Raw genomic sequence first — 17133 nt, forward strand, 5'->3', positions numbered from 1 at the left:
CACATTATAAGCACATTTAGTTTTTTTATAAACAGAATATAAAACAGCTAGTACTGGTGGGACTTTATATTTTCACAAGCTAACATGAGCCAATCAGTGAAAAGTGTAGCCATGTGAGTTGTATGTTGCTGTGAGAAGAGTGGGGCTACATGCAAACTCCACACAGAAAGACCCCAGCCTGATGGTGGAATTAAACTCCGGACCATCTTGCTGTACGGCAGCAGTGCTAACCACTGTGATGCTGTGCTGATTAAAATATCAAATAATTTATTACATTTATTTGTTACATTAGACATTAATAATTGATTAATTGATTATTAATAATCAATTAATCAATTATTAATGTCTAAATAAGGATGATAGTGTGACCTGTGTGGGTTCTCTTCAGGTACTCTGCTTCCTCCCACAGTTCAAAAACATGCATGCTGGGTGAACTGGAGATGTGTGATTGTGAGCATAAATGTTTGTCTGTCTCTGTCTAGCTCTGTTTCTACCTGGCTACATCACCGTGGTTACTGATGCTAAACCTATAACCTGGTCTGGAGCAGGTTACGTTCAGAGTTTGTGTTTAAAATCGACTGAAGTGCCTCGTTTTCACTGATTCTTTTATTTACAGAAAGCTTTAAGTGTGATATAGATTCAGTCATATCTGAGGCCCAGCTGTAAAGTCACAGCAGTCACACTGTATGTGTCTCATTGTCACTGGAGTTTAGGCTCCATGCATCCTGCTGGTGCTGCAGAAAAAGTAGAAATGTTTCTGTTTGGTTCTAATGCTGAGTCTCTTTTACAAAGATGGAACTGCAGCTAATCCTGCTCATGTAGCCAGTTAGTAAAAACCCAAGTCAATGTCAGACACAGCAGACATTTAGTGATAATCTAAAATATGACTATCCAGAGTTGGGACCAGGAAGCAGAGTTGCAGTCTTACACGCCTCTCTGCAGCTTCTCTCCTCCTGCTACCCCCCAAAACCCATCTCCATAGAGACTGTGTCAGCTCCCAAAAAGACAAAAAACAAACTAAAAACCAGCAATAAAAAACTTAAACATAAACAATCACAAAGAAAGAACAATACAGTATCCACATCTGAACCAAAGAGTAAAACAGTGAAATGTGGATTATTAAATATTAGGTCTCTCTCCTCCAAGTCTCTGTTAGTACATGACTTAATAATTGATCAACAAATCGATTTACTCTGCCTTACAGAAACCTGGTTGCAGCAGGATGATTATGTTAGTTTAAATGAATCAACACCCCCGAGTCATTCTAACTACCAGAAATCTCGAAGCACAGGCCGAGGGGGCGGTGTGGCAGCTATTTTTCACACCAGCCTATTAATTAACGAAAGACCAAGACAGACTTTTAATTCATTTGAAAGCCTGATGCTTAGCCTCGTCCAACCCAGCTGTAAAACTCAGAAACCAGTCTTGTTATCATCTATCGTCCACCTGGGCCTTACACAGAGTTTCTGTCTGATTTCTCAGACTTTTTATCTGATTTAGTGCTCAGCTCAGATAAAATAATTATTGTGGGTGATTTTAACATCCATGTAGATGCTAAAAATGACAGCCTCAACATGGCATTTAATCTGTTATTAGACTCAATTGGCTTCTCTCAAAATGTAAAAGAACCCACCCACCACTTTAATCACACTCTAGATCTTGTGTTAACCCTCTCGAGGCAGGCGTTGCCGATTTGCAACAGTTAAAAACTAACAACGTGAGTACCCCACATACATATTTTATGAGTTTCTTTTACTCAGAAGTACCACTGCAGGACTTGGTTGTGCATTAGCAACAAAAACTTAATTTGAGCCTGAGAGGGTTAACATATGGCATAGAAACTGAACATTTAACAGTGTTTCCTGAAAACCCTCTGCTGTCTGATCATTTTCTGATAACATTTACATTTACAATAATTGATTACACAGCAATGGAGAGTAGACTTTATCACAGTAGATGTCTTTCTGAAAGCGCTGTAACTAAGTTTAAGAATATAATCCACCCACTGTTATCATCTTCAATGACCTGTACCAACATAGAGCAGAGCAGCTATCTGAACGTTATTCCAAAAGAGGTGTGAATGTGTGTGTCAATGGGTGGATGACTGAACGTGTAAAGCGCTTTGGGGTCCTTACGAACTAGTAAAGCGCTATACAAATACAGGCCATTTATAGGCCATTGTTAATAATTTTACCTCCTCACTACATACGACTCTGGATACTGTAGCTCCTGTGAAAACTAAGGCCTCAAATCAGAAGTCCCTGACTCCGTGGTATAATTCTCAAACACGTAGCCTAAAACAGATAACTCGTAAGCTGGAGAGGAAATGGCGTGTCACAAATTTAGAGGATCATCATTTAGCCTGGAGAAATAGTTTGCTGCTTTATAAGAAAGCCCTCCGCAAAGCCAGAACATCTTACTATTCTCTATTGAGCGAAGTATCCCTTTAACGTTAACTAGTAATGACTTCATGAACTTCTTCACAAATAAAATTTTAGTCATTAGAGAAAAAATTACCAATAATCATCCCACAGATGTAATATTATCTACAGCTACTTTCAGTACCATTTATATTAAGTTAGACACTTTTTCTTCAATTGATCTTTCTGAGTTAACTTTAATAATTACTTCCTCCAAACCATCAACGTGTCTTTTAGACCCAATTTAGACCCTAGACCATGAACACTTTGAATCACCATTAATGGCGTTGTTACAGCAACATTCAATTATGAATTCAAAAGTAGTGTATTGTGTACTTATTTTAATAGTACTGCAGTATGAGAAGTGCAACATTCAGTGTACAGATGTGAAACAAATCAGGAGCTTTCTAACAGCAGTGTTCCCTTTAACACAGTAGCAGTTCAAATATTTCTGTCAGTCTGAGCTGAAACATGAATCTAATCAAATCAAATATCAAATCAAAGTTCTTTGCCTCTGCCAGGATGTCAACATTTGATCTAGTTTGTACCAAACAAAGTTCCCCTCAGAGTCCAGAGCCACCATCATAACATTATAACAGGCACCTTTGATCAACAGCAAGTGAACATTTATAAATGTGTGTTTTCAGAACAAGAACCAGCAGAACTATTTTTCTGTTATCAGGTAGCAGCACAAACTTTCATCAGCTCATTTACTGTGCAGGGACTTTGAGTGTGTGAAGTGTGTGTTTGTACTGGATTTCCTTGGGAGAATCTCAGTCAGAAACAAGACAAAGGAAAAATACTTTCAGTCGTCCAGGTTGAGTTGACAACATGAACTGCATTTATCTTCCTCTGACTTTACAATTTCTTCCTCCTCTGCACCGAGCCAGCTGCTAAGACACACAAGCTCACTGACATTTTCTGATGATGAAGAAACTCTCTTCTTTTGTATAATATGATCAGCAACAAAGAACAAACTTTCACAGGTACAGATGTTACAGCTGTGGCCAAGTACTTGTGTGCAGTTGAGGCAGTGCTGCATGTTTGGAGCAGCACTGTAATGGACAGGTCTCTGTACTGATGGTGGGTCTGAGTCTTCCTCCTGTTCACAATCACACTCTGATGAAGCACCAATAGGGCCAACTTTTTATCTGGTGGCTCGGATGTTGTTGCTTCCACAGGTTTCCCTTCAACAACACTCTGTTCCTTCAGTAAGTTGGTGACTGAGGCCCAAACTTCAGCCTCTCAGATCTGGGTAAATACTTGAGGTCCTTGAATCTGGCTCGAGTGCAGCAGCAGTTTTCACATATACAATGTTTGTGTAACCACGGTAACGTCTGACCCCACTTCTGCGAATCCCTTTATTGTGGCGGAAATGAACACGGTATAAGTTCCGGGTCGATCAGCTGCATGTCCCCTGCTCCCCTTGCTGCTGTTGTCCCTGTGGTTGGCGTACTTGTCAGATATTGACAAATTACAGACTACATATCAATTGACAGCGTGCAATAACCTGGCCGATTCATTCACCTTTACACCCTCTCTCGATCGACTCAAAGGTGAGTTATTTGTTTGGTTTGTTATGTCACAATTAATGAAAATGCGAAGCTGTGGTCGCGCATTCTAAAACGCCGGTAAACTAATGCTAGGCTAGTGACAGTAAGTGCAATTACTGGTTTCATTTATTGAATATTGTTGTTTTTGTTTATTTCACTATGGCCGAATGTTAAATTAATGTTTCAAGAGTGGAGTGAGTGATTTAATTTTTGTAATTTTGTCCGTTTTGGATGTTTTTGGTTTTTTTTGTTACTTTTCTGATTAAATGCCAAAACGGCCTATGAGACTTTTGAATTGAGTTAAACTCCCTTTAGATTATTGAATCTGTTGCGCAAAACCTGTGATTAAACGTGTTTTGCAAATATTTGATTAACATTGGATACTGTTTCTTAGCTTTATTGCTAATATACTTTGATGGGACCCATGAGAATGTTTTTCAGTAGTATTTGGAATGATATTCGTTATAAGAGATGATGACTATGAGATGCTATGATTTGTTTGGTTATTGGTTTAATGATTGATGTATATGGCATTAATTATTTGACTTTGTTATTTATGAATTTTTTTATTCTGTCATAGCAGTAGAATGCTGCTTCATTTTCTTGTGTGAGTGATAATTTATGTTTCTGACCTTGTTTAGGTCAGGTTGTTTTTTTTGGGGGGGGGTTCTCCCGCCATCAGCCCTGATCAGCGTGGGATGGCAAGCCACCCGACCACCGCTGCATTGCGGTAGGACTTATAAACCTATGGATTGAATGGAACTAAAGTGATCGCATGCCGGACTAAACCTCATCCCACCTCCTTTCTGGAACCTAATAAGCTGTTTTGTATTGTCAACATCCTTTTTGTTTGTGATATATATATATATATATATATATATATATATATATATATATATAGGTGCGGTGACTCCCAAGCTAGGCGAGTGGCTCCAGCAGATCCCGGGAACAACATCAGACATCTCTGTCCAGAAGAGCGCAGTCCTGGGAACAGCTAAGATACTGGGCAGGACCCTCAAGCTCCCAGGCCTCTGGTAGAGGACCCGAGCTTGAAGGATAAACCGCCCACAGGGGCGTGCTGGGTGTTTTTTTTTTATATATATATATATATATATATATGCCTATATATATATATATAAAGGTATATAGGCATCCGTGGGCAAGAGATGAAAACAGGGCGTTGTTGGAATGCTACTACGCAAGTAACCCTGGCGGAAGGGGTTACATGAATAGGATGAAGGGCTTTTTCTTCGATACCCAACATCCACAATGACGGCGAAACAACTAGTAGCTCAGTGTTCCAACATTCGAAAGAAGGGACTGCTATCACAGCTAGAGATTGACGAGGTACAACATAAATGCTACGGCAAGGAGGAGTCAGGATGCCAGGTCAGGGGGGAGATATCATCACCCCCACCCGAGATTGGGTATATAGCACCAAGTGCGATAGGAGAAGGATTGTTGAGTGCGAGAGGAACTGACCTGAAAGATAGGATCATGGCCAAGCTTGAAACCTGGATCCCCCGTAGCCGGTTACCAAGATTACGTGAAGTACCCTCAGAAGGTCTGCTAGATGATGTTAATGCAGCACTACGGACGATACCTACAACCACAATTACCGACACTAACAAGCTGATCTACACTACGGCAGCAGTGATCAGTGAGATGCTTGGCTACAAGTTGAACAGCCACAAGGGGCAGTACCCTCCATGGAGAAGGAGGCTAGAGGGCAAGATCAAAGTAGCACGGAGGGAGGTTAGCCAACTAACGGAGTTGCAGAAAGGCGCGACAAAGAAGGTGCATAAGAAATACAGCAAGCTGTCCATACCTGAGGCCTTGGAAACTACCAAGCAAAGACTCACAGCCTTGGCCAGCCGCTTGAGGAGGTACACCAGAGAGATAGAAAGCAGGAGAATAAACCAGCTGTTCTCCACAGAACCAGCAAAGGTGTACTCCCAGTGGCAAGGGAACAATAAGAGAACAGCACCACCAAGCCTGGAGACGGAGCAATACTGGAAGAGCATATGGGAGAAGGACGCAACCCATAACGTGCTCAGTGGCTAGTGGATCTGAGGGCAGACCATAGTGACCTCCCTGAACAGGGTCCAGTAACCATCACAGTGGCAGATATCCAAGAAAGGGTCTCCAGTATGAAGAGTTGGACAGCACCAGGGCCCGACATGGTTCACGCCTACTGGCTGAAGAAGCTGACTGCACTCCACGAGCGTCTGGCAGCACAAATAAACCAGCTGCTAGTTAACGAGAGACACCCGGAATGGCTAACCGAAGGTCGAACGGTCCTGATCCCCAAGGACCCCAGGAAGGGACCGGTCCCATCCAACTACCGACCAATAACCTGCCTCAGTACTACATGGAAGCTCCTGTCAGGCATCATATCGGCTAAGATGAACAGGCACATGGGTCAATACATGAGTGGGGCACAGAAAGGGATTGGCAAGAATACCAGAGGCGCAAAACACCAGCTACTGGTAGACAGAACAGTGAGCCGAGACTGCAAGACCAGACTGACCAACCTGTGCACTGCCTGGATTGATTACAAGAAGGCCTATGACTCAATGCCCCACAGCTGGATACTGGAATGCTTAGAATTGTACAAGATCAACAGGACCCTAAGAGCCTTCATCAGGAACTCAATGGGGATGTGGCGTACAACACTAGAGGCCAACTCCAAGCCCATAGCACAAGTCACCATCAAGTGCGGGATCTACCAAGGAGATGCTCTGTCCCCACTGCTGTTCTGCATAGGCCTGAACCCCCTCAGTGAGATCATTAACAAGACTGGCTACGGATACCGACTACGGAACGGAGCAGTTGTCAGCCACCTCCTGTACATGGATGACATCAAGCTGTATGCCAAGAGTGAACGAGACATCGATTCACTGATCCACACTACCAGGCTATACAGCAATGACATTGGAATGTCGTTCGGACTGGAGAAGTGTAGTCGAATGGTAACAAAGAGAGGGACGGTAGTCAGAACTGAGGGGATTGAACTACCAGAAGGCAACATTGCAGACATAGAGGACAGTTACAAGTACCTGGGGATCCCGCAGGCGAATGGGAACCATGAAGAGGCCACTAGAAAGGCTGCAACCACCAAGTACCTGCAAAGGGTCAGGCAAGTCCCGAGGAGTCAGCTGAACGGTAAGAACAAGATCCGGGCCATCAACTCCTACGCCCTGCCCGTGATCAGGTACCCTGCTGGGGTAATAGGCTGGCCAAAGGAGGAGATAGAAGCCACTGACATAAGGACAAGAAAGCTCCTTACCATGCATGGAGGGTTTCACCCCAAGTCCAGCACCCTGAGGCTGTACGCTAAGCGGAAGGAAGGGGGCCGGGGACTGGTGAGTGTCGGCACCACAGTCCAGGATGAGACAACGAACATCCAAGAATACATTGGGAAGATGGCCCCAACTGACCGAGTGCTCAGTGAATACCTCAGGCAGCAGAAACCCAAGAAAGAGGAGGGAGACGAGGAACCATCATGGAAGGACAGGCCCCTGCACGGTATGTACCACCGGCAGATAGAGGAGGTGGCTGATATCCAGAAATCCTACCAGTGGCTGGACAAAGCTGGACTGAAAGACAGCACAGAGGCACTAATCATGGCAGCACAAGAACAAGCTCTGAGTACAAGATCCATAGAGGCTGGGGTCTATCACACCAGGCAAGACCCCAGGTGCAGGCTGTGCAAAGATGCCCCAGAGACAATCCAGCACATAACAGCAGGGTGCAAGATGCTAGCAGGCAAGGCATACATGGAACGCCATAACCAAGTGGCCGGCATAGTGTACAGGAACATCTGTGCTGAGTATAACCTGGAAGTCCCAAGGTCAAAATGGGAGATGCCCCCAAGGGTGGTGGAGAATGACCGAGCTGAGATCCTGTGGGACTTCCAGATACAGACGGACAAAATGGTGGTGGCTAACCAACCGGACATAGTGGTGGTGGACAAACAGAAGAACACGGCCGTAGTGATCGATGTAGCGGTTCCGAATGACAGCAATATCAGGAAGAAGGAACACGAGAAGCTGGAGAAATACCAAGGGCTCAGAGAAGAGCTCGAGAGGATGTGGAGGGTGAAGGTAACGGTGGTCCCCATGGTAATCGGAGCACTAGGTGCAGTGACTCCCATCAGAGATCTCTGTCCAGAAGAGCGCAGTACTGGGAACAGCTAAGATACTGCGCAGGACCCTCAAGCTCCCAGGCCTCTGGTAGAGGACCCGAGCTTGAAGGATAAACCGCCCGCAGGGGCGTGCTGGGTGTTTATATATATATATATATATATGTGTGTGTGTGTGAATGGGTGGATGACTGGTTGTGTAAAGCGCTTTGGGGTCCTTAGGGACTAGAAAAGCGCTATACAAATACAGGACATTCATTCATTCACACATATATATTATTTTATTTTATTTTATTTTTTACTTTTTTGTACATCTGTGCATATATTTCTCATTGACCATAATATATATATTTTTGAGCTCTATTTTGGTTTCCTTTTTATTCACACACTCAGGCTCCGTAGTCGAAGCTACTTGTGATTGCTCATTATCTATGAAGCTGCAGTCAGGCGCCCAGGTCCTTTACCGCGTTACATTGGCATTTTGTTTGCGTGTCTCGAGGTCTGTTCTGAATGTAGACTTGAATTTGACCACGTAGACGGGGTCATCATCTGAGCTCTCCGTCAGCCGTGAGAGATGACAAAACACAGGCAGAATCACAGAGCATGAAACCAACTTTTCTCCTCCCAGAAGTTCAGTCACAGACCTGCAACAGAAACAATAATCAAAGATTCAAATGAGAATGTAGAGCATTTATCTACTTATATACCTTATTTACCCTACGACCGACTTCTTCAACAACACTAATCGGCCTGCAGTTTGTAACTATCCACTTCACTATGGCGTTTGTTAGCTTGTCTTTCTTTGGTTTATCTAGACTCCTCCCACAAGCTGATCCAACGTAGTCTGCCCAAGCCTCCCGCCACTGTTTGGGTGGTTTGTTTGCTGCCATCAACAGCGTAAAATGAATTTAAGTGATACTTCCGACTTGAAGTACTCCGATGATAAAAAACTCAACTTTGCTTCCAAATAACTTTAGTTGTATCAACAGTGCCAGCTGGAACATTTTAAAATTAACATGTCCATGTCAAAGATCTGTACCTATCTCCATGTTTCTGTCCCCGCCCCTTTCTTTCTGTCCCGGGTCATGTCAGCGCTGCAGTAGTATTAGGCCCACCATCAATGCTTTCATTGGTTAAGATGCATAATGACGCCCATTTCAAGCCAGCACCGATCAGCATCCCTCCTGTGACCCATGGCTTTTATATTCAGAGCCAGTGAGCACTTTCACAATAATGATTTTAAAAACTGTGTTAATGTGCGATAAAATAATTGTTGGTGTTAATCAATTAATGAGTTAATGAGATAATAACAGGTTAAGTTGCCCTAAAATTTAGACTTTGGTGACAAACTGATGTGATCTCCATGTTTCCTTTGTTGAACTGTGGGCGAGTATCAGAACTGAATGTACAGAGTAACATGTAGTGTTGTATACTAATGATTGTCTGCAGCATTAATCTCATATTTCCATCTAAAGTGTTGAATTTGACTGTTTTTATTTGATGTTCTTTATAATCTCTAGCACCAGTTCATCTGTAGGCTGAGCTCAGTCCATCCATTTAGTGAAATGATGCTTAAAGGTCTCATTGTTATGTGAGTGTGCTCAGATCCTGAAGCAGAAAGCCTGAGTTAACAGAGAAATGATCATCACTGTGATGATGCTCATCATTTCTGACTGGGATTTCAGGTTTTGTCAAAGCAGCAAACACAAAGAAAGCCTGGCTATGTTGGACTGGGTGTGGAAGCAGCTCCCAGTTTGAGTTCAGGAGACAGACACCCTCTCTACTTTGAAGATCAGCTTCAAACTTTCCTTTTTGATAAAGCTTATAGTTAGAGCTGGATCAGGTGACCCTGAACCATCCCTTAGTTATGCTGCTATAGGCTCAGGCTGTTGGTGGACTTCCCATGATGCTCTGCTTTCTTCTCCACTCCCCTCTTTTCACTCCTGATGCTTTTATATGTCACTACTGCATGTCCTTAACTTTTGTCTTCTCTCTCCTTAGTTTGTGTTTTGTTCTTGTCTCTCTGAGCTCATCTCTTCTCTTTCCCCTCACCCTGCAACCAGTCATGGTAGATGCTCCTCCTGGAGCCTGTTTTCACTGGGAGGATCTTTGTGTCAAAGGGAGTTCTTCCTTCCCACCATAAAGAGAAAATGATTGTTGACCGGTGGATTGTTGTTTTGTGTGTCTGCAGTCTTTCAGGCTGTCTGATCACAGAGGAAGGCTGTACTTCTCTGGCCTCAGCTCTGAGCTCCAACCCCTCCCATCTGAGAGAGCTGGACCTGAGCTACAATCATCCAGGAGACTCAGGAATGAAGCTGCTGTCGGCTGGACTGAAGGATCCAGGCTGGAGACTGGACACTCTCAGGTATGCAGAGAATGGCTGTGTACCAATTTAGCGACCGCACGCTTCGAGTACGCATTTTGAGACTTATTACGTCACAGCAACGCGACGACGGCTGTCCCAATTCGAAGTGTACTTCAAATGCGTATTCCAAATGCTCCGTCAAATTCCCCAATACCAAGCGTGGTCCGGTGCATGCTTCGTGGTCCCATATATCCCACAATTCATAGCGCGGCGGTGGGTGTGAATAATTTCACTGCAAAATACTGCAGACAGCAGAAGCGGAGCGGTGAACAGTGAACTGTCAAAAGTAAGTACTGCATATTATGTCACTTATTTATGTGTGAATGTTTATAATGAAGAACATTAAAACATTACTGTTGGCCACATGTTAGCAAAGTAATGTGACGTTAAGGATGTTTGCACTTTCAGCGTTAACTTGGTTTTAGAGCAGGGGTGGTTAACTCCAGGCCTCGAGGGCCGGTGTCCCTGCAGGTTTTAGATGTGTCCTTGAACCAACACAGCTGATTTAAATGGCTGAATTAGCTCCTGCAGTTCTCCAGAGGCCTGGTAACGAACTAATCATGTGATCCAGGTGTGTTGACCGAAGGTGAGATCTAAAACCTGCAGGACACCGGCTCTCGAGGCCTGGAATTGGCCACCCCTGTTTTAGAGTCTTTACTTTAAAATATACCCCGTTCAATAGTCGACCTTAATCTTACAGAGAATGTGATGATTTTGTGGATAATTAAAGTCAGTCATATATCCACAAACACAACAAGCTGAAAGTCAGTGATGCTGCTCGGTTTGCAGTCCTGAATATCACGGCACAAGCAGGATTCACTGCACTGTTAATGTTAGCTATGTTATATTGCTGCCTCTGTTCGGTGGTGTCGAGCCAAACGGACTTTAACGTGTGTTTGAACGAGCTGACGGTTCACTCGTTAAGCTGAAAGAAAGATGCTTTAATCACAGCAATCACACATGTGTCCACTGTACCATCTGGGAACTCTTCTTGTTTAGCACTCGTAATAACACAAACACTAAATCCTCCTTCTCTTGTGCTGTTGTGTAGCAGTGTATACACCTGAGACTGTCACCTGTCTGTCTGTGTCACGGCGAGTGAGATGAGCCGTGTGGGAATAATAAAGGAGGATCCAATCGCAGGCAGTAGTGGAGGAGAGAAGGTGGTTTATTGAGCACAATGCACCAGTGAAAAACAGGAAACAGAGATCACACTAAACTACACTGGAGACAACTAAACTACTGAATACGAACCGGAACTCAAACATGAAGCAAGGTGGACGACGGTACAAGATGGCGACAGCAGGGAGAACACACGAATGGGACATGGAGGATACACAGACGGACCAGCAACTACAATGACTAAAGACGTGACTTAAATACACACAGAGAAACACAGGGAGATTACACACAGGTGGGGAACACAGCTGGGAGTAATCAACGAGACGAGAGAGGTAAAACTAAACACACTCACATGAGACGCAGACCTTCACAATAAAACAGGAAACAGGAAACCATCACACAAAGACGCCGACTGGACACTGAGAGAGAAAGACAGAAAATGACACATGGAACTAGACCTATACTAAGCAGACACGACCGAAGAACAAATCCTTAAACATGAACAAACAGAAACACGGAACTCTAATAATACTCTATCATCATCATAATCATCACCACCACCACCACCAGTATACAGGAATAATCCATCATTCAAAATCAAAACATAACAACTCCAAAATGCTGGGTCGAACCGACCCAGAACCGTGACAGTCTGTCCTGCACTCTCTCTCTGTTTCTTTCTCTCTGATTGTGGAATAAAAGTATGAACATGTATTTATAAGTTACACTTGTGTTTGACTCCTGCAGCTTATCACACATTTGATTTCCATGTGTGACATAGAAATAATAATAATCTGACAATACATATAATATTGGCCATATTATATTTACATTACCAACGTGAGATGATTTTAGTCTCATGAACAACGTTAGCTAATCCGGTTGTTCAGTCTGACGTCACCAGCAGTGTCTGGGCCTAAACTCCGCTGCAGGTCCATATATCAAACGATCACTATGGCATTACTGAGAGTTGAAAAACTGTCTAAAGTCTTTCATCTTTAATAAAATGATCAGCGTTCTGCTCTACCAGGTGTAACAATTGAGTTTAACATCCAGGCATCCATGAAAACGGAATTTATGACATTTAACGGAGTTAGAAGTTAGCAGTAAGTTAGCTCGCTAGCTTCTATCTAAATACAATATAGCCTCCCTCTTCCCGCTCCACCACACCCACCCACACAGGTAGGGCCTTGGGGTGCGGGTGTGTCACCAGGGTGCAGGGGAGGCATTCCCCCCCCCCCCCCCCCCCCCCCGTCCCCTTCTGGCCACCTGTGCCTCAATTTTATTCCACAACTTATTCCACATTATTCACACTCTCATAACACACACATATATATAGGGCCTTGAGGGTGACTACGTTAACGCCGTCCAGTGGACGGTCTGTGTATTCAACCCTACCTCTGGCGCCGGTGCCCACCTCTCAATTTTAAATCCATGTAGACATTGAGGGTTCTCGGGAGGGGCCGTGCTAACACCTGCTGCTCTCTGGCAGCAGCACCATGCCCTCCCTTGTTTTAAATGCACTTTAGAACAACACGCAGCAACACTACACATGAGCGGGAGGAGGGAGGTATGGGGTCTTCACACACCCCCGTTCTCTACTAGCCATCGCCCCGATGGCTAGTAGGAGGCTGGGAGGAGGTGTTGGCTGTCCGATTGGCCTCCCTGCTGCTGCGGAGCCTGGAGCGGTCTGCTTGCCTGCGCCCCGTGGGAAAGGGTCACATCTCTTGGGTCTGGGTGCCGTTTCCCCCTCTGGGGGCGAGGGTACCTGGACCCGGGGTATAGAGTATGTTTGGGGAGTGTGATTGTGTGTACATGTCCATGTATGTCTATCCCTACGTTGGGTGAGTGCTGAGTGTTTGTATATGTGTGCATGAGGGTGGGAATGCATGTTTGTGTCTGTGTGTGCCTGTTTGTCTGTGTCTATATGTCAGGTCGGGTCTTAGACTCCACCTCTCTGGGAACACCCAGGCCCTCCCAAGTGTGGAGGCCTATCTCCCCTCACCACACTCCCTGCCGGTAACTGATGCCCTCAGGGGTTGGTGCATTGGTGGTTCTTGGTGTCCGGGGCTGGGCGCTCAGGTATGCACCAGCTCACTCCCGGTGGCTACTTGGCGGGGCCTGGTGCCTGTCGCTCGGTCAGGCCTCTTCCGGGGCAAAGGGGCGCGAATCCTACTTCCGGGCCTAAAGTAGTCTGAGTTTAATATGGCTTTTGCGTTGTTAACATGTTTAATGTTTTGTATTTTCTTCTATTTAATCTCAAAAAGCTCCTAAAACAGTCAGTGATCACTGTTGACCTCCCTTGGCTTTTATTACCGCTAATCATTTATTTAAGCTCAGTTTTTAAAACCTTAGGATGTAACTACAGCCCAGCCCATGCAGCAGTATATGAATAGCTAACCTCGTATTGTGGATGGATTATCTCAGTTCTTCTCCTGGCTGAAGTTTGGTCCGTTTACAGCATCCTGCCATGCGATTACATTTGTTCCTGACCACCGAGAACACTCACGTTAACTTTTATCGAGTGGAAAAAAAGTTAGCTTGTTTATATTATGCTAACATAGCTGTGTCGTTAGCGGTCACGTAGCACATCATTATATACCAGCTAGCCAAACTTCAGTAACCCTACAAACGTCACTGCTGTTTAGTTTTCTGTCTTCATTTATGTTGGAAGTGATAGCAGAGCTGTACGTTTGAATTTGTTTCTAAACCCCCGCAGTCAGGACATGATATATTGTATTTAGATAGAAGCTAGCGAGCTAACTTCCTGCTAACTTCTAACTCCGTTAAATGTCATAAATTCCGTTTTCATGGATGCCTGGATGTTAAACTCAATTGTTACACCTGGTAGAGCAGAATGCTGATCATTTTATTAAAGATAAAAGACTTTAGACAGTTTTTCAACTCTCAGTAATGCCATAGTGATCGTTTGATATATGGACCTGCAGCGGAGTTTAGGTCCAGACACGGCTAGTGACGTCAGACTGAACAATCGGATAGTACGCACCGGACGTAGTACACATACTGCGCGTACTCTGAAGCGTGTGGTCGCTAAATTGGGACACAGCCATTGTCTGATAGAGGAGGAAGAGCTGGAAACATGTTCTGTGTCCTTCACTCACTTCCTGTTTGTTTCCTGCAGATGAGACGTGAACAATCACACAGGCAGGAATATTTTCAGGGACAGACACACTAGTCTAGCTGGATAGTACATGGATATTTATGTAGGCGATTGCAGTGTAAACGCTGTCTCCACATGGAAAACAGGAGTGATCCACCTTCTGCTGTCAGACCTGCAGGTTTATCCCTGTGCTGTTCTCATCTGTCTTATAGTGACACAAACTATTTTTTGCAGTGGCACAAATCATTTGTGTGCCTTCTTATTTAATGCAGCATACCTGATTGTTCTGTAAATAGTTTGAAATGGTTATATAAAAACCGCCTGAGGCCTCGGCTGCATTTTTAGGGAAATAGTTGCAGAGTTGTTGTTTGCTAAACTTGTGCATCATTTTTTAAAATGTACAGTTTCTGTTTGCAAGTTCTGAAAATGATCGGTTAAACATGTTTGTAGTTTTTCCAGTAAAAATGTGAGTTTTTTTTCCTCTGATATTTCCTCCAATGACTGGAGATATGGTGTTGATGAATGTGTCAGAACTAATCCAAAGATATAACCCTGTGTAGTCTGGAGAGATGGCATCATCCAGTCTGTCCTGTTTCCATCAATCACTGTCTGGTTGGCCTCAGTCATGAAACATGACGGGGCCAGACAATAAGGTCTTTAGAGAGGCTCATCTGTGCTGTCTTTCCTCCATCCAGGACCTGTAAAGGTCCAGAATGAGGGACAAACACATCTCTACAGACCTTTCACATCACGGAGATAAACTGTTTACATTTCTTCCTTCAGGCAGACGATACAGAGTGTTGTTAACAAAAAACAGACACCACAGACAATTCATTCCCCCGGGCTTTCACTTTGATGAACACTGTGAATGTTCATTTGTCTGAGAGCCATGTGATGTCCATGTGTGCATGCTGACTGCTCTGACCCCCCTCCTCCTTTCAGGGTGGAGCCTGCTGGAGTCCGATGGTTGAGACCAGGTCTGAGGAAGTGTAAGTGTGTTTTTAATGGGATTCATGAAAACAAAGCAGCACACATTCAACCATCTTCATCATGTCAGGAGTCATCATCAAAGTGTCAATCAATGAACAGATGACGGATCAATAACTGCAGCTGGATTGTGTTTGTTCTCTCCATCAGATTCCTGTCAACTCACAATCGACACAAACACAGTGAACAGAAACCTCCAACTGTCTGACAACAACAGGAAGGTGACACATGTGGAGAAGTATCACTCATATCCTGATCATCCAGACAGATTTGATGGTTTTTGTTCTCCTCAGCTGCTGTGTAGAAATGGTCTGACTGGTCGCTGTTACTGGGAGGTCGAGTGGAGAGGAGACGTTTGTATATCAGTGAGTTACAGAAGCATCGGAAGGAAAGGATACGGTGAAGACTGTTTGTTTGGATACAATGATCAGTCCTGGAGTCTTAGCTGCTCTGACAATGGTCCTCATTATGTCCTCCACAATAACAGACACACATCCATCTCCTCCTCCTCCTCCTCCTCCTCCTCTGTCTCTAACAGAGCAGCAGTGTATGTGGATTGTCCTGCTGGCACTCTGTCCTTCTACAGAGTCTCCTCTGACACTCTGATCCACCTCCACACCTTCAACACCACATTCACTCAAACTCTTTATCCTGGGTTTAGAGTTGGTATGCTGATTCCTACGTGTTGCGGTGCTGAGATGGGTCCAAAGAGTGTCCTCCTGTTAGAGAAACACTCTTACTGTTGAACAGATAGTTCAGTCTGTACATCTCTGTCTCTTTCACTCACAAACACGTTTTCAGATTCATGGATTCAATCAGTTGATGTTTGAAACTCTTCTAAATTATTCCTTGTAAACTTCTTCCTCTTCAGTCCTTTAAAGATGGAAGCTCCCATTATTCCAGGATCCACATGTTGTTTTTCTGTCTTTTTCCACTCAAAGCTTCATAGTGAGTATCAGTATGTTGTGTTTCTCTGAAGCTCAGTTCACAACCAGCTCCTCTGCATTTTCAACAAGTCTGAGCTCATTAAAATGAATCCAAATGTTTGATTTCTCTTTCTTAATGGGATGTTTCCAAACTCCACATGCTCTTACTGTTTCACTCATTGTTGGAAGCTCATCATGTGAAAATGTTTCAGCCATATATGCTGGAAATTTTGGCTCAATAGTTTTGAATGCAGTTCTAAGCAGAACCTGATTGTATTGAGGGATCATAACGCATGTGGCTTATCTAATAAACAGCAAAGGCTTCAATCCTCATGTGAAACTAGTCTTGTGTTTTTCCCATGTTGAACAAGAACATGGTGCAGGATGTTGGTAACAGCTTGGTTATCAAACTCTTAGAAACACGTAAATATGTGTGTATAGCACTGCATATGTTGTGTAGCACTTTAGTTTGTGTGAAACATGAAAACTATCACA

The 17133-nt window shown here is 44.0% G+C and overlaps 1 protein-coding gene across 1 annotated transcript in view; it reads left to right on the forward strand.

Moving 5' to 3' along the window:
• LOC134620284 (uncharacterized) overlaps positions 1 to 17133 on the forward strand; it is a 342368-nt gene that overhangs the window by 31231 nt on the left and 294004 nt on the right. Inside the window, exons 8-10 of the mRNA XM_065470090.1 lie at positions 10309 to 10482; positions 15668 to 15714; positions 15863 to 16453. Of these exons, the coding sequence (XP_065326162.1) occupies positions 10309 to 10482; positions 15668 to 15714; positions 15863 to 16453 (812 nt within the window). The remainder of the gene's footprint in view (positions 1 to 10308; positions 10483 to 15667; positions 15715 to 15862; positions 16454 to 17133) is intronic.

The sequence above is a fragment of the Pelmatolapia mariae genome, linkage group LG3_W, assembly GCF_036321145.2.
Source record: "Pelmatolapia mariae isolate MD_Pm_ZW linkage group LG3_W, Pm_UMD_F_2, whole genome shotgun sequence".
NCBI classification, from domain to species: domain Eukaryota; kingdom Metazoa; phylum Chordata; class Actinopteri; order Cichliformes; family Cichlidae; genus Pelmatolapia; species Pelmatolapia mariae.